Source organism: Acipenser ruthenus, chromosome 32 (assembly GCF_902713425.1).
Source record: "Acipenser ruthenus chromosome 32, fAciRut3.2 maternal haplotype, whole genome shotgun sequence".
NCBI lineage: Eukaryota > Metazoa > Chordata > Actinopteri > Acipenseriformes > Acipenseridae > Acipenser > Acipenser ruthenus.
Window position 1 is genome coordinate 3,806,101 of NC_081220.1, and position 23,626 is coordinate 3,829,726.

Below are 23,626 nucleotides of genomic sequence, written 5' to 3' on the forward strand. Positions count from 1 at the left end.
CAAACTGACATAAAATTGAAAAATGTGACATTTTTAAATCTCATATACTTAATGACAAACTGACATAAAATTGAAAAATGTGACATTTTTAAATCTTACATGAAATACTGTACTACTATTATGTCTTCCTGTAGACTTTTGCGATATCATTTTGTAGTTTCTTTGATTAAATGATGTTAAAAAAATATCTAAATTATGTTCAGACACACACACATGTATATATATACATACATACAGTGCCTATAGAAAGTCTACACCCCCTTGAACTTTTTCACATTTTGTTGTGTCAGTGCCTCAGAGTTTCATGCATTTAAATGAGGATTTTTTTCCACTTATCTACACACCATACTCCACACTGTTAAGGGGAAAAAAGATTTTATTGAAAAAAAAATTATATATTAAAAATACAAAACTGAAAGATCATAATTAGATAAGTCTCCACCCCCCTGAGTTAATACTTGGTGGAAGCACCTTTGGCAGCAATTACAGTTGTGAGTCTGTTGGGATAGGTCTCTACCAACTTTGCACACCTAGATTTGGCAATATTTGACCATTCTTCTTTACAAAACTGTTCAAGCTCTGTCAAGGTCCTTGGGGAGCGTTGATGGACAGAAATCTTCAAGTAATGCCACACATGGTCGGGGCTCTGACTGGGCCACTCAAGGACATTTACCTTTTTGTTCCTTAGCCACTCCAGTGTAGCTTTGGCTGTGTGCTTTGAGTCGTTGTCACGCTGAAAGGGGAACTTCTGTCCCAGTTTCAGCTTTATTGCAGAGGGCAGCAGGTTTTCCTCAAGGACTTCTCTGTACTTTGCTCCATTCATTTTCCCTTCTATCCTGACAAGTGCCCCAGTCCCTGCCGATGAGAAACATCCTCATAACATGATGCTGACACCACCATGCTTCACCATGCTTGGGTTTGCTCCAAACATAACGCTTTGCATTTAGGCCAAAAAGTTCCATTTTAGTTTCGTCAGACCACAAAACCTTTTGCCACATGGCTACAGTATCTCCTGAGTGTTTTTTTTGCATACTTCAAACGGGAATCAAGGTGGACTTTCTTGAGTAATGGCTTCCTTCTTGTCACTCTACCATACTGGAGGGTTAGGTCGGCCAGGGTGTTCTCGGCTCACCGCGCACCAGTGACCCCTGTAGTCTGGCCGGGCGCCTGCGGGCTTGCCTGTAAGCTGCCCGAGAGCTGCGTTGTCCTCCGACGCTGTAGCTCTTGTGTGGCTGCATGGTAAGTCTGCAGTGTGAAAAATAGTGGTTGGCTGACGGCACATGCTTCGGAGGACAGTGTGTGTTTGTCTTCGCCCTCCCGAGTCAGCGCAGGGGTCGTAGCGGTGAGCTGAGCTTAAAAAATAATTGGCCATTCCAAATTGACACAAGGTAGTTATACTGCATCAGCAAGGTCTCTCCCAGGCAGAAATTTCAAGGCAGACAGGGGTTTCCAGATGTGCTGTCCAAGCTCTTTTGAAGAAGCACAAAGAAACGGGCAACGTTGAGGACCGTAGACGCAGTGGTCGGCCAAGGAAACTTACTGCAGCAGATGAAAGACACATCATGCTTACTTCCCTTCGCAATCGGAAGATGTCCAGCAGTGCCATCAGCTCAGAATTGGCAGAAAACAGTGGGACCCTGGTACACCCATCTACTGTCCGGAGAAGTCTGGTCAGAAGTGGCCTTCATGGAAGACTTGCGGCCAAAAAGCCATACCTCCGACGTGGAAACAAGGCCAAGCGACTCAACTATGCACGAAAACACAGGAACTGGGGTGCAGAAAAATGGAAGCAGGTGCTCTGGACTGATGAGTCAAAATTTGAAATATTTGGCTGTAGCAGAAGGCAGTTTGTTCGCCGAAGGGCTGGAGAGCGGTACACGAATGAGTGTCTGCAGGCAACAGTGAAGCATGGTGGAGGTTCCTTGCAAGTTTGGGGCTGCATTTCTGCAAATGGAGTTGGGGATTTGGTCAGAATTAATGGTCTCCTCAATGCTGAGAAGTACAGGCAGATACTTATCCATCATGCAATACCATCAGGAAGGCATCTGATTGGCCCCAGATTTATTCTGCAGCATCACAACGACCCCAAACATACAGCAAAAATCATTAAGAACTATCTTCAGCGTAAAGAAGAACAAGGAGTCCTGGAAGTGATGGTATGGCCCCCACAGAGCCCTGATCTCAACATCATCGAGTCTGTCTGGGATTACATGAAGAGAGAGAAGCAACTGAGGCTGCCTAAAACCACAGAAGAACTGTGGTTAGTTCTCCAAGATGTTTGGGCCAACCTACCTGCCGAGTTCCTTCAAAAACTGTGTGCAAGTGTACCTAGAAGAATTGATGCTGTTTTGAAGGCAAAGGGTGGTCACACCAAATATTGATTTGATGTAGATTTTTCTTCTGTTCACTCACTTTGCATTTTGTTAATTGATAAATATAAACTATTAACATGTCTATTTTTGAAAGCATTCTTACTTTACAGCATTTTTTCACACCTGCCTAAAACTTTTGCACAGTACTGTATATATATATATATATATATATATATATATATATATATATACATACAGTACCTTGCAAAAGTATTCAGACCCCTGACAAATTCTGTTATATTACTGAATTACAAATGGTACATTGAATTCAACCCCCACACATTAATATTTGGTAGAGCCACCTTTCGCTGCAATAACAGCTTTAAGTCTTTTGGGGTAAGTATGTACCAGCTTTGCACACAGTGTCGGAGTGATTTTGGCCCATTCTTCTTGGTAGATTTGCTCCAGGTTGTTCAGGTTGGTTGGACAACGCTTTTGGACCGCAATTTTCAAATAGTGCCACAGATTGTCAATGGGATTGAGATCAGGACTTTCCCTGTATTTTGCTCCATCCATTCTTCCTTCAGTTTTAACAAGATGCCCAGTCCCTGCTGATGAGAAGCATCCCCACAGCATGATGCTGCCACCATCATACTTCACTGTAGGGATGGTGTGTCTTGAGGCATGGGCAGTGTTAGGTTTGCGCCACACATAGCGCTTTGAGTTTTGGCCAAAAAGCTCTATCTTGGTCTCATCTGACCACAACACCTTTTCCCACATCGCAGCTGGGTCACTCTCATGCTTTCAAGCAAACTCCAGACGTGCTTTCAGATGGTACTTTTTGAGTAACGGCTTCTTTCTTGCCACCCTCCCATACAGGCCAGTGTTATGCAGAGCTCTTGATATGGTTGACTGGTGCACCATTACTCCACTCCCAGCCACTGAACTCTGTAGCTCCTTCAAAGTGATTGTTGGCCTCTCTGTGGCTTCTCTCACAAGTCTCCTTCTTGTTTGAGTGCTGAGTTTTGAGGGACAGCCTTTTCTTGGCAGTGCCTGGGTGGTGTGATGCAGCTTCCACTTCCTGATTATTGATCCAAATGTGCTCACTGGGATATCCAAACACTTGGATATTATTTTGTACCCTTTCCCTAATCTATGCATTTGTATTACTTTATCTCTAACTTCTGTAGAATGCTCTTTGGTCTTCATTTTCCTTCAGATTCACAGCCTGACCAATGATCCTTCAACAGTGGGGTTTTTATCCAGAAAATGTGACAGCAACTTTAATGGTTCACAGGTGGAGGCCAATGGTAAGGTAATTGTGTCCTCGTTAGGGCAATTTCTTTCATCCGTGTAAACTGGGAGCTTCCACAGCACAGGGGTTGAATACTTATGCAAGCAAGATATTTCAGTTTTTTATTTTTCTTAAAAATATTTCCCAACAACCAATGTCACCTTACAATAATTGATTTTGAGTTTCAGAGTTTTAAAATAAAATAGAAGAACGCAATTTCAATGTACCATTTGTAATTCAGTAATATGAGAGAATTGGTCAGGGGTCTGAACACTTTTGCAAGACACTGTATATATACACAGTGTATATATATATATATATATATATATATATATATATATATATATATATATATATATATATATATATATATACATATATATATATATGATGCACTTTCGACATCACAAGGTAAAACCTTGGTCTCATTTTCAGATCCCCAAAGTTTGAGAAATGAAGGAAGCGTCTTTGTTGTTTTGTTGTAACTTCCTTTCTGAAAATCCAAGTCGTTTTCTGAAGCAGAAACATTAATTATGGATATGAAAATGACCCACGTGATTTTAAACAGGGCCGCTAGACTTAGTTCCCTTTTACTGAAGCCTGTGTGGTCTAACTGTTGACAGGAGGCCCTGAAATTAATGTGACCCCTGGTCCTTGTTTCTTTTTTCAGGTCAAAAGAGTCCCCTGGGTCGACATTGTCTATACCTTTTAGGATTTTGAATGTTTGAATCAGATCGCCACGTAGTCTTCTTTGTTCAAGACTGAATAGATTCAATTCTTTTAGCCTGTCTGCATACGACATGCCTTTTAAACCCGGGATAATTCTGGTTGCTCTTCTTTGCACTCTTTCTAGAGCAGCAATATCCTTTTTGTAACAAGGTGACCAGAACTGAACACAATATTCTAGGTGAAGTCTTACTAATGCATTGTAAAGTTTTAACATTACTTCCCTTGATTTAAATTCAACACTTCTCACAATATATCCGAGCATCTTGTTGGCCTTTTTTATAGCTTCCCCACATTGTCTAGATGAAGACATTTCTGAATCAACATAAACCCCTAGGTCTTTTTCATAGATCCCCTTCTTCAGTTTTAGTATCTCCCATATGATATTTATAATGCACATTTTTATTGCCTGCATGCAATACTTTACACCTTTCTCTATTAAATGTCATTTGCCATGTGTCTGCCCATTTCTGAATGCTGTCTAGATCATTTTGACGACTCCTATTTTTGTGTTGTCTGCAAATTTAACAAGTTTGCTTACTATACCAGAATCTAAATCATTAATGTAGATTAGGAATAGCAGAGGACCTAATACTGATCCCTGTGGTACACCATTGGTTACCTCACTCCATTTTGAGGTTTCTCCTCTAATCAGTACTTTCTGTTTTCTACATGTTAACCACTCCCTAATCCATGTGCATGCATTTCCTTGAATCCCTACTGCGTTCAGTTTGAGAATTAATCTTTTATGAGGGACTTTGTCAAAAGCTTTCTGGAAATCTAAATAAACCATGTCGTATGCTTTGCAATTATCCATTGTCGATGTTGCATCCTCAAAAAAGTCAAGCAGGTTAGTTAGACACAATCTCACTTTCCTAAAACCATGCTGACTCTTTCCCAGGATATTGTTACCATATAGGTAATTTTCCATTTCAGATCTTATTATAGTTTCCATAAGTTTACGTATAACATAAGTCAGGCTTACTGGTCTGTAGTTACCTGGTTCAGTTTTACTGGCCTTGTTGTTTACTAGCCCCAAACTGACAGGTGGATTTCTCCTGTCAGAATTTCCAGTTAACTAGTAAATTAAGTAAAGGGGTTTAAAAAGACGTACTAATGTAATAGTGATACTTGCATTTGTGTGTTAATATCAGAGCTAACATTAACAGCGCGGCACAGAGCTCAAGCTGGACAGGAACTCTCTGTGTCCGGAAAAGAATGCAGTGTATACTGCTGTACCTTCAGATTTTTAAATCGATCGAGTCCATCTTTCCTGTTTGTTGTGAAGCTTCTACACTACGCTACCCACAATTGTATTACATTTAAAAGCAAGTTGTATTTGGTCTAATTAAAATATGTATGTGCACGTTTGCAAAACAAAACAAACAAAGATAATCTCGCCGGCGGCTTCTTTACCGCTGTTCCAAAATGTGCTCTTGGTATTTCCTCCGCTAGTTGTTCTGTCTGAGTGATGACATCACAGCACGACGCTTTGAAGTATAGATGGAGTTACAGAGCGGGGGTGGGGTGGGCAGAACCTCTGCGACTTGGGAGGAACGCGTGTGGGGGGCTGCTGTCATGATACAGTGTCATCGCGCTGTAACCAGAGATTACCAATTCAGAGAGAGAGAGAGAGAGAGAGAGAGAGAGAGAGAGAGAGAGAGAGAGAGAGAGAGAGAGAGAGAGAGAGAGAGAGAGAGAGAGAGAGAGAGAGAGAGAGAGAGAGAGAGAGAGAGAGAGAGAGAGAGAGAGAGAGAGAGAGAGAGAGAGAGAGCAGGGTAACTTCCACTCTGCGAGAGACAGTGTGTGAGAGACAGGAGGAAGCGGTACACGACACAGAGAGGGGGACCCCGAGACATAGCCCCCCTCCACCTCCTGCTTTTAAGCCTTTCACCCTTTAAAGAAGTCTCAGCCAGAAACTGTGCATAAGACGAAGGCGACTTTCGGAGAATTATTATTAATAAGAGTAATAATAATAATAATAATAGCAATAACACTGCAACATTGATTGGTTTTGCAGTCACAATGAAGAAGAATAACTCGGCTAAACGGGTAAGCTGCGGAGCGCTATGTGTGTATTGTCTGCGTGTGATGTTGTGTAAGGTCTGTATGTTAAATCTGTGTTTCTGAATGGCTACCCTCATTTGAATAACGTTTCTTATCGTTGTGTTTTGTTACATTATTTTATAAACAGCAGAACAAAGAAATCGCATTCTAACACTATGGGCAAAACACAGTGATTATTGTGTGTGTGTGTGTGTGTGTGTGTGTGTGCGTGACTGGATTATCATGTACAGTTAGTGTGCCGCCGGATATATTATTGTTCCAGACAAGTATGCTGGTAATATATACCACTATTTCACATCAGAAGCAATACTGTAGACGCCGCCTTTCTTCAGTTCATTCATGTATTTGTCTGTTGAAAACACACACATTTTCTTTTTCTTTCTTTTTTTTAAAAATTTTCATTCAATTATAAAATCTATGAACGAGATTAAAATACAGAAGGAAATCATGTTTATACACATGAATACAATATAGGACGGTATTATTATTATTATTATTATTATTATTATTATTATTATTATTATTATTATTATTATTATTATTATTCTCACTTCATTACATTGTAAAATATGCGGTTGCTGTAAGGGGATAGACGCAAGCCTGGAGCCCCGGTGCTTCTTTATTGAGGGGCTCTGCATTTCCGCGGCGCTGTCTGTTTCAAATCGCAATTACCCCTCAGTTTTATTATTGGTTTTTCGTGTGTGTTCATTTACCTGTCGAATTGTTTATTGTCTACAGGGCCCCCAGGATACCAGCCAGCCGGCTTCCCAGCCCGAGAAAATCGGCTGGATCCGTAAATTCTGTGGAAAGGGAATCTTCCGGGAGATCTGGAAAAACCGTTTCGTGGTGCTGAAAGGAGACCAGCTTTACATTTCTGAAAAAGAGGTACGGCTTCATTTATTACGTGGTGTTCTTGGATTTCATGCTGCTTCACGTGTAAACACTATATAATCGCGGAGTGGTAGTTATTACGGGATTGATTTTATTCAGAGTTTCATAGTTGTGAATACATGCCACTGTCCCGGCAACGTTTTATAACATATTTTCAATGTTGTAGTTATGAAAATCACACCGACACGTGGTTTAGCCTCGCACATACACTTGAAGTTGAAAAACAAACAAACAAACAAACAAACAAACAAACAAGTAAATAAATAAATAAACGGCATAATTGGTATAGCCTTTTCAGAATACTGATTTGAAATCAGATTGAATTACAACAAACCGTAGGCCTACGCTTTTTAGTTATAATATCAATAGGTTAGACCGGGCTGGTTGTCACACGGGTTGGTTGTCACAGTGCTCATAACTATGACACTAGATCTAACATAAAGGTTAGCACATATTTCATTTTTTCATACCCAAAGTAAAAAATGTATATCTTGTTATTTATGTTATAACTCTTAGTAGTATTGGAGTTATTTACTGTTTGTCCTCCGGTTCTGTGGAGGCTGTGGTATTATTTTGTAGCATGGGTCAACATTTCAAATATATATATAGGCCTATATTTTTTATGTTCACATAAAAAGTAAAAATACAACTGTCTCTGTCATTGTTATTTAAAAAAAAAAAAAATGTTGCCTTATTGTCTACTGTAAACCAAGAACATACTTTGTGACAACCAACCCCATATCGTGTGACAAGCAACCCCAGTATGGGGCATGCTGTCACAGGTGACCGGCGCATTTTCAACCGTCTAAATATCATATCTGGAATAAAGTTACGCTGAAATAAAAAACATCAATTTGTACGTGAAGAGTTATTCTTCAAAATAACCTTTAGCATTTAGCAGAATGTCACCAGATTGAGGAAAATAATAAAGAGTAAAACGTGTGACAACCAGCCCCGGTCTCCCCTACAAACAGGCAGTCTTTGTTATAGTCACAACTTAAATTGCATGAACTTTAAATAATTGTGTAACTAGAATTGTTACACTGTGCGAGTCTTTTTAAGATTGAGAAAATCACGCTTTTCTTTGAAACCCTTTGCTTGTCCTGCTGCACAGCCGCACTGTGAATCAGGGTTACATGGATATAGTGTGGCGTCTGACTGAACACTGTAAGCTTGACGCCAATACAAACCTTGGGAGGATACAATGTGCACCTCTTGTGGGGATCAATACAGGGGCACCGGAAACACGCAGGCCATTCCGCAAGTTCTCTATAGCTTCATATATTAAAGTTCTTCCTGTGTAGACGTGAAACTCACCTTATCAGTAGCCGGCTGTGTTATTCAGAGCCACTCGTTTCATTTTGCCTTGTCAGTAGCCGGCTGTGTTATTCAGTGCCACTCGTTTCATTTTGCCTTGTCAGTAGCAGGCTGTGTTATTTAGTGCCACTCGTTTCATATTGCCTTGTCAGTAGCCGGCTGTGTTATTCAGTGCCACTCGTTTCATTTTGCCTTGTCAGTAGCCGGCTGTGTTATTCAGAGCCACTCGTTTCATTTTGCCTTGTCAGTAGCCGGCTGTGTTATTCAGAGCCACTCGTTTCATTTTGCCTTGTCAGTAGCCGGCTGTGTTATTCAGTGCCACTCGTTTCATTTTGCCTTGTCAGTAGCCGGCTGTGTTATTCAGTGCCACTCGTTTCATTTTGCCTTGTCAGTAGCCGGCTGTGTTATTCAGTGCCACTCGTTTCATTTTGCCTTGTCAGTAGCCGGTCTTGTTATTCAGAGCCACTCGTTTCATTTTGCCTTGTCAGTAGCCGGCTGTGTTATTCAGTGCCACTCGTTTCATTTTGCCTTGTCAGTAGCCGGCTGTGTTATTCAGAGCCACTCGTTTCATTTTGCCTTGTCAGTAGCCGGCTGTGTTATTCAGTGCCACTCGTTTCATTTTGCCTTGTCAGTAGCAGGCTGTGTTATTTAGTGCCACTCGTTTCATATTGCCTTGTCAGTAGCCGGCTGTGTTATTCAGTGCCACTCGTTTCATTTTGCCTTGTCAGTAGCCGGCTGTGTTATTCAGTGCCACTCGTTTCATTTTGCCTTGTCAGTAGCCGGCTGTGTTATTCAGAGCCACTCGTTTCATTTTGCCTTGTCAGTCACTACAGTAGAGCGTTTTTGTTTCCGGTAGCGCAACCGCCAAAACAGTTACCAAACTAGAAATGAACTCAGCCATTTAAATGCTTTGTGTTTTATTCATTGGAGAATTATAATTGGTGTTTTGTCAGTAAAATAGCTTTGACATCAGTTTAGGGTTTGGTGTAAATTGTAAATATTGTAGTTAAAATGTATATATTGTATTAAGTTATTTTATTTTCTGCACTATTAGTAATTTTTTTAGGAATAGCAGACTGGATATTAAGACTTGCTGTGTTAACTGTGTGATACAGTATAGCAGACTGGACATTAAAATACTTTTTTGTTTTTATTAATGAACAGTATTGTGATCATACTGTATCCCTTATAAAAGTTTCCCACAGTAAAAGCAGAGCAGAGTGCAGTAAAGCACAGTGAAAGCATTGTAAAGCACAGAGAGGTCTGGTAAAATATAGGGAAGCATTGTAAAGCACAGAGAGATCTGGTAAAGCATAGGGAAGCATTGCAAAGCACAGAGAGGTCTGGTAAAGCATAGGGAAGCATTGTAAAGCACAGAGAGGTGTGGTAAAGCATAGGCAAGCTTGTAAAGCACAGAGAGGTCTGGTAAAGCATAGGCAAGCATTGTAAAGCACAGAGGGGTACGGTAAAGCATAGGCAAGCATTGTAAAGCACAGAGAGGTATGGTAAAGCATAGGGAAGCATTGTAAAGCACAGAGAGGTCTGGTAAAGCACAGGCAAGCATTGCAAAGCACAGAGAGGTATGGTAAAGCATAGGGAAGCATTGTAAAGCACAGAGGTATGGTAAAACATATTAAAAACATGACAAACCACGGGAAACCGTGCACATTTAATGTGGTAAACTTTACAAGGGGATATGCAGCATGTAATGTGGATCCCTTTTATTTAATATAACAGATCCCATTACTGTGCATAATAATAATGTACACATGCATGTTCTCAGCTGTAATTGAAGGCTTCTTGCTGTTGCTTTTTAAAGCTAGTTGCTTGGGTTATTGTCGATTATTACCTGTCTGGTACTGAATTAGGAAACCGGCTGCTGTTTGCACCTCTTGAAGGAAGCAGGTGGATTAAGGTGACTTTAAGAAGTGTGTCTCATAACTGGCATGCAGTGGGGTTGACAGTAATGCTGGTGTGTGTCAGTGTGTGTGGTTGCAGTAGCCTCTATAAATGACACTGTGTCTGTGAGGTCTGCCACTACAGAGCTTCTCTCAGTCTTGCCAAGCAGCTTTTGCATTAAAACCACATCCTGCTAGCATTTGCCTAGAGGATAGCGACACACTGGCCCGATTCACACAGATAGGTTAGAGCATTAACTTATTAATGTTTAATGTGTGGTACAGTATAGCACACTGGATATTAAAATACTTTTTATTGTGTTTAGTGAAAGCATAGCACACTGTAATAAAGCACAGTGAAAGCATGGTAAAGCACAGGAAAGCATTGTAATACCCAGAGATGTATGGTAAAGCATATTGCAAAACATGGCAAACTGTGGTAAATGGGTCTGTTGCAATGATAAAAAAAGAAACAGGAGGCTGAAAAAAACCACAAATAAAAGAAATAAAATAAAACTACAAAACAGCAGGAAAGTCTATCACGTTGATTCAATAACATCTATGCTAACATCTACCACCATGCGAGTGTTACTGTCGTTTAAAACGTATTATTATTATTATTATTATTATTATTATTATTATTATTATTGTTATCGATAACTAAAAGACAGTAACAACGTACGCTTTAATGCTACAAACAAAAGCTGCCAAACAAAACATACACAGAATTGCCATACTATAGGAAATACGTTTATTATTATTATTATTATTATTTATTTCTTAGCAGACGCCCTTATCCAGGGCGACTTACAATCGCAAGCAAATACAAATACATTCAAGTGTTACAATATAAGTCATACAATAAGAACAAGAAATACAATAATTCTCAAGTGTGACAAACCACAATTCAATAATACAGCAGATAATAGTGAAAGTTACATCAGGATATGATTAAGTAGTGATAGTTACATCAGGATATGATTAAGTACAAAATACTACAGATTAAACACTTGGCAGATTACAATATTCTGAGGTACAGGATTAAATGCAGTAAAATAGGGGGCAGATAAGAGCAAAATAAAGCATATTTAAATGAAGGGTGATAGTGTCCCAGGATACAACAGAGGAGTTCTACAGGTGCTGTTTGAAGAGGTGAGTCTTAAGGAGGCGCCGGAATGTGGTCAGGGACTGGGCAGTCCTGACATCTGTAGGAAGGTCGTTCCACCACTGCGGAGCAAGGGTGGAGAAGGAGCGGGCTCGGGAGGCAGGGGAGCGTAGCGGAGGTAGAGCCAGTCTTCTAGTGCAGGCGGAGCGGAGAGGTCGAGTGGGGGTGTAGGGAGAGATGAGGGTCTGGAGGTAGCTGGGTGCAGTCTGATCAAGGCATCTGTAGGCTAGTACAAGAGTCTTGAACTGGATGCGAGCGGTGATCGGGAGCCAGTGGAGCGAGCGGAGTAGTGGAGTAGCGTGGGCGAAGCGAGGTAGAGAGAACACCAGGCGAGCAGCAGAGTTCTGGATGAGCTGGAGCGGACGGGTGGCGGACGCAGGGAGGCCAGCCAGGAGGGAGTTGCAGTAGTCTAGGCGGGAGAGTACCAGGGCCTGGACCAGGAGCTGGGTAGCATAGTTGGTGAGGAAGGGTCGGATTCTTCGGATGTTGCTCAGGAAGAATCTGCAAGTGCGTGCCAGAGTGGAGATGTGCTGGGAATAAGAGAGGCAGGGGTCCAGGGTGACTCCAAGGTTCTTAGCTGAGGAAGAGGGAGAGAGTGTGGTAGATTCCAGAGGAACAGAGATAGAGAGATCAGAGGAGGGGGAGGAGGAGGGAAAGAAAAGGAGGTCAGATTTAGAGAGGTTGAGTTTGAGGTGATGCGAGTGCATCCAGGAGGAAATAGCAGACAGACAGGTAGAGATACGGGAGGAGATGGTGGAGTCAGAGGTGGGGAAGGAGAGGAAAATCTGAGCATCATCAGCATAGAAATGGTATGAGAAACCATAGGATGCGATGAGGGGGCCCAGGGAGCGGGTGTAGAGAGAGAACAGGAGAGGACCCAAGACTGACCCTTGGGGGACTCCAGTCAAGAGAGGGTGAGGTGTGGAGGTTGCTCCACGCCAGGTTACCTGGTAAGTGCGGTTGGAGAGGTAGGAGGAGAACCAGGCCAGAGCAGTGCCAGAGATCCCCAGGTCAGCAAGAGATGATAGTAGAATAGAGTGATCAACAGTGTCAAAGGCAGCAGAGAGGTCGAGGAGAATTAGGACAGAGGAGAGAGAGGCAGCTCGGGCACACTTAAGTGAGTTGGTGACAGACAGAAGGGCGGTTTCAGTGGAGTGAGCAGAGCGGAAGCCAGATTGGAGAGGGTCAAGCAGAGAGTGGTTGGACAGGAAAGCAGAGAGCTGGCGGTGTACAGTCCGCTCGAGGGTTTTGGAGAGGAAGGGTAGGAGGGAGACAGGACGGTAGCTCTGGAGGGAGGTGGGGTCGAGGGTAGGTTTTTTGAGGAGGGGAGTGATCGAGGCTTTTTTGAAGGCAGAGGGGAAGTTTGAATATTATCTGTACAAATGACATTTTCCATCAGAAAGACATTGTCAGTACACAATCCATTATCCCTGGAGGGGGTGAAAATTGAAAGAGCAGAGGCAGTGACACGCCCCCGTCAAATCGCATCCTGCTAACATACATGAAATACTTTCTAAACAAAGTTGTTAAGGCAAGAGAAAGGCAGACAAAAGTCATCAAGCACATCGCATCGACTTCATGTATTAAACGTAAATAAATGACCAACAAAATGATTGTAGGCTGTTGTGTACCAGTGGTGGCTGGTGACTTCAGAAGAGGCACAGCTACAACCCGCTGTTTCATCAATCTGCCATACACACAACAAGAAGCTTCATCAGTGTCTTTCTGGATCTCTTCTATTTTCTTGGTTTACAGTAGACAATAATGCAACATTTTTTTGTTTTTTTTTAAATAACATAAAGTTTCTTCTGTGTACAATGACAGAAAAAGTGGTATTTTTACTTTTTATGTGAACATAAAAAATATAGACCTCTATATGTTTGAAATGTTGCCCCATGCTACAAAATAATACCACAGCCTCCACAGAACTGGAGAACAAACAGTAAATAACTTAAATAAGCATTACATGGTGACATATCCCACATGCTGGTGTAAAAAAAGTAGAAAGAAAAAACTTCTTCCTATAGGATTTATATGTGACAACCAACCCCAAAAACTATGTGACAACCTGCCCCAACCTGACTTTACATGATAATTTAATTCTCTCAGACCTACTGGAAGAACCTACTGGTTTTGTTTTTACACCAACAGATAGCCAGTATCTGGTTCTATTAACATGGCCATCAGTTCAAACAAACTCCAATACTACTAAGAGTTATAACATAAATAACAAGATATACATTTTTTACTTTGGATATGATAAAAAATGAAATATGTGCTAACATTTATGTTAGATGGAATTGACCTCGAATTACAAGATGGTTGAGTTCCAGACAATAGAACACACATTTCAGTGTTAGTGTCACCTGCCTGCACCGTCTAGTGTCATAGTTACGAGCTCTTTCTGTTCTGCCTTCTTCTCCTTGAGATATTTGAAATATTCGCTATATATCTAACCTCAGACGACTCGTGTCATTTTGAAATACCGTATGTATTTAGAAACTAAAATTAAATATAGAAGCATTTAAAATCATCAAAACCTATAAACCCTTTGCCGTTTTCCATACACTACATGTATGCCGAACACGAGTACAGTTAGTAATAATAATACTAGCACGAATTCGGAGGTCATTATATTTCAATGTAATATTTTTCAATTACCTACTGTATTTGTGTTTTTTTTTTTAAAGCCCAATTGCTTGAACACAACACACTTACTGTATTCTACCGTTAAAAATGCCTGCATAAGACAAGCACCACTTAGGACTAACAAGTAACTATGATGTGATAGGTGTACAGAAACGTGGTTATATGAGAGTGATTATAATATTAGAATGAATATAATATTAGTGGACATACACTGCATAGGAAAGACAGGCAGGACAGAAGAAGTGGAGGGGTAGCGCTATACATAAAAAAGTCTTGAAGCCCAGGTGTTAAATCTGGATGAAGAAAAGAGAATCAATATGGGTCAGAATAATGGACAAAAATTCAAAGGGCATAATAATAGGAGCGTGCTATAGACCTCCAAATTCAGACGCCGAGCAAAATAATCTGTTATACAATGACATTAGAAATGCGTGTAGCAAAGGAGAAGCCATACTAATGGGGCTTTACTACTTCCCCCTATAAAATATAACAATCTCATGTTGTATTGTATTTGAAAAACTGCAGATGCTGTTAGATCCTGCCTTTTGTACCCAGACTGGGCTCTAACAACCTAGCCCTGATATCCCTATAGAGATAATAAGGCTTTATGTTCTTAGTTCATCTCAATAAGCTTCCAGTTTATTTTGTCGACTCTGTTTATGCAAGACAATAGATACCTCAGTGCTGTTTTCTCCAACATGACACAAGCAGCTGCAGAAAGAGCAGCACATCAAGCGAGGCAGTCAGTCAGAGAGCAGTGGTAGGTGCAGCTGTCACTCGATGAGCAGCTGCAGGATGAGCAGCTGCAGAAAGAGCAGCACATCAAGCGAGGCAGTCAGTCAGAGAGCAGTGGTAGGTGCAGCTGTCACTCGATGAGCAGCTGCAGGATGAGCAGCTGCAGAAAGAATAGCACATCAAGCGAGGCAGTCAGTCAGAGAACAGTGGTAGGTGCAGCTGTCACTCGATGAGCATCTGCAGGATGAGCAGCTGCAGAAAGAGCTGCACATCAAGCGAGGCAGTCAATCAGAGAGCAGTGGTAGGTGCAGCTGTCACTCGATGAGCATCTGCAGGATGAGCAGCTGCAGAAAGAGCTGCACATCAAGCGAGGCAGTCAATCAGAGAGCAGTGGTAGGTGCAGCTGTCACTCGATGAGCAGCTGCAGAAAGAGCAGCACATCAAGCGAGGCAGTCAGTCAGAGAGCAGTGGTAGGTGTAGCTGTCACTCGATGAGCAGCTGCAGAAAGAGCTACACATCAAGCGAGGCAGTCAGTCAGAGAGCAGTGGTAGGTGCAGCTGTCACTCGATGAGCAGCTGCAGGATGAGCAGCACATCAAGCGAGGCAGTCAGTCAGAGAGCAGTGGTAGGTGCAGCTGTCACTCGATGAGCAGCTGCAGGATGAGCAGCTGCAGAAAGAGCTACACATCAAGCGAGGCAGTCAATCAGAGAGCAGTGGTAGGTGCAGCTGTCACTCGATGAGCAGCTGCAGAAAGAGCAGCACATCAAGCGAGGCAGTGAGTCAGAGAGCAGTGGTAGGTGCAGCTGTCACTCGATGAGCAGCTGCAGGATGAGCAGCTGCAGAAAGTACTGCACATCAAGCGAGGCAGTCAGTCAGAGAGCAGTGGTAGGTGCAGCTGTCACTCGATGAGCAGCTGCAGGATGAGCAGCTGCAGAAAGAGCTACACATCAAGCGAGGCAGTGAGTCAGAGAGCAGTGGTAGGTGCAGCTGTCACTCGATGAGCAGCTGCAGGATGAGCAGCACATCAAGCGAGGCATTCAGTCAGAGAGCAGTGATAGGTGCAGCTGTCACTCGATGAGCAGCTGCAGGATGAGCAGCTGCAGAAATAGCAGCACATCAAGCGAGGCAGTCAGTCAGAGAGCAGTGGTAGGTGCAGCTGTCACTCGATGAGCAAGTATAAGTGTTAAGGATCAGTGGCACCAAAAAAGTAACAAGTATTAATGCTATTTTTGCAAGCATTTATTAATAACACATAGCGTTTCACAGTCATTTTTACAAACAATTTCACAAACAATTACAATATAAAAATGATTAGGACTTTCGGCGAGAGAGAAGAGGGGAGACCTCCAGGCTCTACATTTCACTGTTGTATACATTTTATTTTCTGCAGAATGAATATGAAAGTGTTGTGTGTGAGGATTGAGTCCCCAGTGTGGAGCAGATACACAAACACAGAGTAGAGAGAGGCAGAAACACACTGACATCAGAAGAGAGGCAGGATATCCCAGGGCAAAGCATTGGGAGCTGAAGAAATATCTCATCAATCTTCCCGGTCCTGCAGACTGTATGCTGGGCGTGGAGTAGGCTGGTTGGTTCTGGGCAGGAAGGATCCCCTGCAGGAGTGCGCACAGTTTATCACTCTGCACCTGAACGCAAAGCTTGCAAACAGAGATTTCTTTACCCCAGCGTTGAACCAGATATCGTGTTTAAAATGACAATATGTTTGCTGCATCAGGTGTCAAAGCTGAACATTTTAGCAGATACAGTTTAGTCAATGGTTCTGTGAAAGGTTAAACCCAGAATAAGTCTCTCTCTCTCTCTCTCTCTCTCTCTCTCTCTCTCTCTCTCTCTCTCTCTCTCTCTCTCTCCCTCTCTCTCTCTCTGTCTGTCTGTCTCTGTCTGTCTGTCTGTCTGTCTGTTTCTCTCTCTATTTGTCTGTCTGTCTCCCTCTCTCTCTCTGTGTCTCCCTCTCTCTCTCTCTCTCTCTCTCTGTCTCTCTGTCTGTCTGTCTCTGTCTGTCTGTCTCTCTCTCTATTTGTCTGTCTGTTTGTCTCCTCTCTCTCTCTCTCTCTCTCTCTCTCTCTCTCTCTCTCTCTCTCTCTCTCTCTCTCTCTCTCTCTCTCTGTCTCTCTGTCTGTCTGTCTGTCTGTCTCAAATTCAAATTCAAAGGGTGCTTTACTGGCATGACTAACATCAGCAGTATTGCCAAAGCAATTACAGTACATAACATGTGTAACAACATATCATACAAAAAACAAAAACAAACAAACAAACAAAAAAACACATATTAACAGTATTGCACAAGTGAGATAGAATAAAAATAAAAGTATGGAAAAATACAGATTAAAATAAATAAATAAAGCAATAATATGTTCATGGTAATTTAAACGATAAAGGAAATAATATTTACAGTAACAGTAAATAATAATATCAATAATAACAACAGTTCAGTGAGATTTAACAGGATGTGAACCCCAGTGATGCCTCAGTGCAGAGCGCTCACCCAGCGTCCCTCAGGCTGGTACAGGCGGACACATACTGGGCAGCCAGCGGGGCTGTGCGTCCCTCCCTCAGGGGGACAAATAGTTTTTCTGTGTTGGTCATTTTTGGGAAATGGGGGAGGGATATTGTAAATATTTCAAAATATTTTTTCCTTGTTTGGGAGTATTTATTACAATTTAGGAGAAAGTGCATCTCTGTCTCTACCTGTCCTGTCTCACAGTGACCACACAGCCGATCTTCTCTGGGCAGCCAGGTTTTTTTGTGTCTCCCTTTTTCTATGGCCAGGCTGTGGTCACTGAGCCTGTCCTTGGTCAGGATCTGTCTGTGCCTTGTATCTGTGACAGTGAAGAGATACTCTGCGAGGGTGTAGTCTCTGTTTAGGGCTCGATAGCAATCCAGTTTATTTGGGGATTTAGTTTCATTGTCCCAATGTTCCAGATAAGATGCTTTGTTTTGTTTTATAATTTGGTTGACTCTGATTGGCAGCAGGTTAGCAGTGCTGATTTGAAGCTGGTTAGTGTTAGTGGAGGTTAGGGCAGTGAGCTTCAGGGCCAGCTGATTGAGGGCACTCTTTTCTGGGCTGAACTCTTGGGTTTACAGGGCCTTGTACTGTAGTGAGTCTGGGGGGCTTGTGCGGAGATGCATCCAAAATTTTAGTGCTCTTTTTTGGATGTGGATGAGCAGTGGGTAACGACCTAATTCAGCCCTGCATGCATGATTAGGTATTTTCCTCTGTACTTGTAATATATTTTTGCAGAATTCTGCATGCAGGGTTACTGTAGGATGCTTGTTCCATGTTGTGTAATACTGCTAACTGAGTGGAGCCCTCTCTCTCTCTCTTTCTCTCTCTCTCTCTGATTGTACCTAGTTGCAAAAGCCCCTAACAGAAGTGAGATCTTACACAACCAGATCTTTGGTTACATCTAGTTTGAGTTTGTGGTTTTTAACTGAGACAAAGATGAAAAACAAAAAATGACTGTTCCTCATTTTGATTACATTTCCAAATAAGGATAAAAATGACTTCAGGCGAGTCACATAGCATTTCAGTATGTAGTGTGGGGTCTGTTAGCTTTGGTGCAGTCTTGTCCGGGGAGAAATTTGAGACAGTTATCCTTTACCACATCTGTCCCTCTGCTGTCGAGTTTAATGGTCCTCAAACCAAAAGGTACCTTTGGAGCTAATCTGAGAGCCAGCCATCTTTATTTAGCATTTAGCAGGACTGTGTCTCTCTGAGGGACTGAGAGGGAGGGAGGCAGTGTGGCTCGGTGGTTAGAGCTGTGGGACTGGGAGGGATGGAGGGAGGCAGTGTGGTTCGGTGGTTAGAGCTGAGGGGCTGGGATGGAGGGAGGCAGTGTGGCTCGGAGGTTAGAGCTGAGAGGCTGGGATGGAGGGAGGCAGTGTGGTTCGGTGGTTAGAGCTGTGGGACTGGGAGGGATGGAGGGAGGCAGTGTGGTTCGGTGGTTAGAGCTGAGGGGCTGGGATGGAGGGAGGCAGTGTGGCTCGGAGGTTAGAGCTGAGAGGCTGGGATGGAGGGAGGCAGTGTGGTTCGGTGGTTAGAGCTGAGGGGCTGGGATGGAGGGAGGGAGGTAGTGTGGCTCAGTGGTTAGGGCTGAGGGGCTGGGATGGAGGGAGGGAGGCAGTGTGGCTCAGTGGTTAGAGCTGAGGGGCTGGGACAGAGGGAGGGAAGCAGTGTGGCTCAGTGGTTAGAGCTGAGGGGCTGGGAGGGAGGGAGGCGGTGTGGCTCGGTGGTTAGAACTGAGGGGCTGGGATGGAGGGAGGCAGTGTGGCTCAGTGGTTAGAGCTGAGGGGCTGGGAGGGAGGGAGGGAGGGAGGCAGTGTGGCTCGGTGGTTAGAGCTGAGGGTCTGGGAGGGATGGAGGGAGGGAGGCAGTGTGGCTCAGTGGTTAGAGCTGAGGGGCTGGGAGGGACGGAGGGAGGGAGGCAGTGTGGCTCGGTGGTTAGAACTGAGGGGCTGGGATGGAGGGAGGGAGGGAGGCAGTGTGGCTCGATGGTTAGAGCTGTGGGACTGGGAGGGAAGGAGACAGTGTGGCTCGGTGGTTAGAGCTGTGCGACTGGGAGGGAGGGAGGGAGGGAGGCAGTGGCTCAGTGGTTAGAGCTGACAGACTGGGAGGGAGGGAGGGAGGGAGGCAGTGGCTCAGTGGTTAGAGCTGACAGACTGGGAGGGATGGAGGGAGGGAGGCAGTGTTGCTCGGTGGTTAGAGCTTAGGGGCTGGGAGGTCCTGTTGTTTTAAGTTCAGAATGCAGAAATTGCCCAGTTGCAGTTCTGCCTTCTGTGCTGTACCTACTTCATCATTGAAACTGTTTACATCCACATAGATCATACATCACACGGGGAGATAAAACCAAACAGATTGCAGACAATACTGACACGTGAAGTGACATGTGAAGTGACACTCGCAGTGCTGGTCCTTTCAGGCAGGCTCTCAGCTTCCTTTCACTCTTTTTCCCTTTGCATCTCCACCCTGCCAAGCCTGCGGTTCAGGGCTGACAAGCTGATGGTAATTAGGTGTGCCTAATTGATTAATCCCAGGCACTCTCTGTGCATCAGACCAGATATGGGGTTAACTAGGGACAGGTGGAAAGTTTGCAATGCCATGTACCAGGGGTCCCAAGCTCTGTCCAAAGGAGCAATGTTACAAAGGTCACTGGGACTATCAAAATTTGAGGGTGGGGGAAGGCAGTGTGGTATGGGGGCTGGGTCCTGGGCAGTGAAGGAGTGATGGTGGGGAGTGAGGGTGGGGAATTAGGGTTGGGAGTGAGGGTGGGGGAAGGCAGTGTGGTATGGGGGCTGGGTCCTGGGCAGTGAAGGAGTGATGGTGGGGAGTGAGGGTGGGGAGTGAGGGTGGGGGAAGGCAGTGTGGTATGGGGGCTGGGTCCTGGGCAGTGAAGGAGTGATGGTGGGGAGTGATGGTGGGGAGTGAGGGTGGGGGAAGGCAGTGTGGTATGGGGGCTGGGTCCTGGGCAGTGAAGGAGTGATAGTGGGGAGTGAGGGTGGGGAGTGAGGGTGGGGGAAGGCAGTGTGGTATGGGGGCTGGGTCCTGGGCAGTGAAGGAGTGATGGTGGGGAGTGATGGTGGGGGAGGGCAGTGTGGTATGGGGCTGGGTCCTGGGCAGTGAAGGAGTGATGGTGGGGAGTGAGGGTGGGGGAAGGCAGTGTGGTATGGGGGCTGGGTCCTGGGCAGTGAAGGAGTGATGGTGGGGAGTGATGGTGGGGAGTGAGGGTGGGGGAAGGCAGTGTGGTATGGGGGCTGGGTCCTGGGCAGTGAAGGAGTGATAGTGGGGAGTGAGGGTGGGGGAAGGCAGTGTGGTATGGGGGCTGGGTCCTGGGCAGTGAAGGAGTGATGGTGGGGAGTGAGGGTGGGGAATTAGGGTGGGGAGTGAGGGTGGGGGAAGGCAGTGTGGTATGGGGGCTGGGTCCTGGGCAGTGAAGGAGTGATAGTGGGGAGTGAGGGTGGGGAGTGAGGGTGGGGGAAGGCAGTGTGGTATGGGGGCTGGGTCCTGGGCAGTGAAGGAGTGACGGTGGGGAATGAGGGTGGGGAATGAGGGTGGGGGAAGGCAGTGTGGTATGGGGGCTGGGTCCTGGGCAGTGAAGGAGTGATGGTGGGGAGTGAGGGTGGGGAATGAGGGTGGGGGAAGGCAGTGTGGTATGGGGGCTGGGTCCTGGGCAGTGAAGGAGTGATGGAGTTCGCTGAGCGTGTCTCCAGCATCTCTGTATAAATATATATAAAGAACCAAAAAATAAATAAGAAAGTGATTCAATGAAATAAACAAGCTGAGTCACTGGAGCAGGAGTCAGAGGCTGTGGTTCAAGCATCAGGCTGTGAGATTTTATTAAATGAAATCTAAAACAAAATACTTTTAACCACACAAAAACAAAAGCTGTCTAATAAGCTTCGAACAGAATAGCTGTATGGAGCAGCTGAATATAGGAGGGACAGGCTGAATTAGGAGGGAGAGGCTGAATACAGGAGGACCAGGCTGAATACAGGAGGGACAGGCTGAATACAGGAGGACCAGACTGAATACAGGAGGACCAGTCTGAATACAGGATGGACAGGCTGAATACAGGAGGACCAGGCTGAATACAGGAGGGACAGGCTGAATACAGGAGGACCAGGCTGAATACAGGAGGGACAGGCTGAATACAGTAGGGAGAGGCTGAATACAGGAGGGACAGGCTGAATACAGGAGGACCAGGCTGAATACAGGAGGGACAGGCTGAATACAGGAGGGAGAGGCTGAATACAGGAGGGACAGGCTGAATACAGGAGGACCAGGCTGAATACAGGAGGGACAGGCTGAATACAGGAGTGACAGGCTGAATACAGGAGGGACAGGCTGAATACAGGAGGACCAGGCTGAATACAGGAGGGACAGGCTGAATACAGGAGTGAGAGGCTGAATACAGGAGGACCAAGCTGAATACAGGAGGGACAGGCTGAATACAGGAGGCCCAGGCTGAATACAGGAGGGACAGGCTGAATACAGGAGGGAGAGGCTGAATACAGGAGGACCAGGCTGAATACAGGAGGGACAGGCTGAATACAGGAGGGACAGGCTGAATACAGGAGGGACAGGCTGAATACAGGATGGACAGGCTGGATGCAGGAAGACCAGACTGAAGTATCAATCAGTTTAGCAATTCAGCTTGACCAGCTGCATTCATAGTCACATGAAAATGAACTCTCAACTTGGTCATAAATTTAACACAAAATCAGTCACAAAAATACCCACTATTGACAAGTGAGGGGTTTTTCACCTTTTCACAGTCAGTATCAATAATAATAGTATTTAACAGCCGTCTCAGTCGACACACTGCGTCTAACCTCAAACCCTCACACTTCACCGCCTCGGATTGTCTGCCAGAGCGCTAAAAAAAGAAACGAGGACGCTTGTGTTGAATCTCATAGTGTGAGCTGTTTAGATGCTGAATGAAATGAAGAATACATGAACAGACAAGAACCAGCTAGGGGGAGGCTAGCCCTTGTAAAGTTTCACCATGATATGTTTGCACGGTCATTGCACGGTTTCCTCCCATGCTTTCCCCACGTTTATGCCATGCTTGTAACGCAGTTTACCCTGCTTTACCATACTGCTCTGTGCTTTACAATGTTTGACCTGCTTTACCAGACCTCTCTGTGCTTTACAATGCTTCCCTATGCTTTACCAGACCTCTCTGTGCTTTACAATGCTTCCCTATGCTTTACCAGACCTCTCTGTGCTTTACAATGCTTCCCTATGCTTTACCAGACCTCTCTGTGCTTTACAATGCTTCCCTATGCTTTACCAGACCTCTGTGCTTTACAATGCTTCCCTATGCTTTACCAGACCTCTCTGTGCTTCACAATGCTTCCCTGTGCTTTACCATACCGCTCTGTGCTTTACAATGCTTGCCTGTGCTTTACCATACCGCTCTGTGCTTCACAATGCTTGCCTGTGCTTTACCATGCTTTCACTTTGTTTTATCACACTTTGCAATGCTTATACTATAGGAAGCTTTTATAAGGGTCTGGGTTTGAATCCGAAACTCTCCAGTGAAATGAGTTTGTTGTCTCAGTTTTAGTCTTCTTCGTCGCGCAAAACCACTAATTCATCACAATTTCATACGGATGTCAGTCTCTGCTTGAGAGAGGCCCAGGGCTGAACGAATGGTGGTGAGACCAGCATTGCTGTATCCTGTGTGGTCTGTATCGCAGCGATGCCATTTCCTCCAGGAGAAAGAATCCAGATCGCGTCTCTCCTGGAACAAAGCCAGTGTCCTGTTCCTCCTGTACTGTGTGTCACTGGAACAAAGCCAGTGTCCTGTTCCTCCTGTACTGTGTGTCACTGGAACAAAGCCAGTGTCCTGTTCCTCCTGTACTGTGTATCACTGGAACAAAGCCAGTGTCCTGTTCCTCCTGTACTGTGTGTCACTGGAACAAAGCCAGTGTCCTGTTCCTCCTGTACTGTGTGTCACTGGAACAAAGCCAGTGTCCTGTTCCTCCTGTACAGTGTGTCACTGGAACAAAGCCAGTGTCCTGTTCCTCCTGTACTGTGTGTCACTGGAACAAA

The 23,626-nt window shown here is 44.5% G+C and overlaps 1 protein-coding gene across 1 annotated transcript in view; it reads left to right on the plus strand.

Moving 5' to 3' along the window:
• Positions 1-6,066: 6,066 nt before the first annotated feature.
• LOC131703267 (pleckstrin homology domain-containing family O member 1-like) overlaps positions 6,067-23,626 on the plus strand; it is a 33,533-nt gene continuing 15,973 nt past the window's right edge. Inside the window, exons 1-2 of the mRNA XM_059006368.1 lie at positions 6,067-6,384; positions 7,138-7,284. Coding sequence (XP_058862351.1) covers positions 6,358-6,384; positions 7,138-7,284 — 174 coding nt within the window. The 5' untranslated portion in view covers positions 6,067-6,357. The remainder of the gene's footprint in view (positions 6,385-7,137; positions 7,285-23,626) is intronic.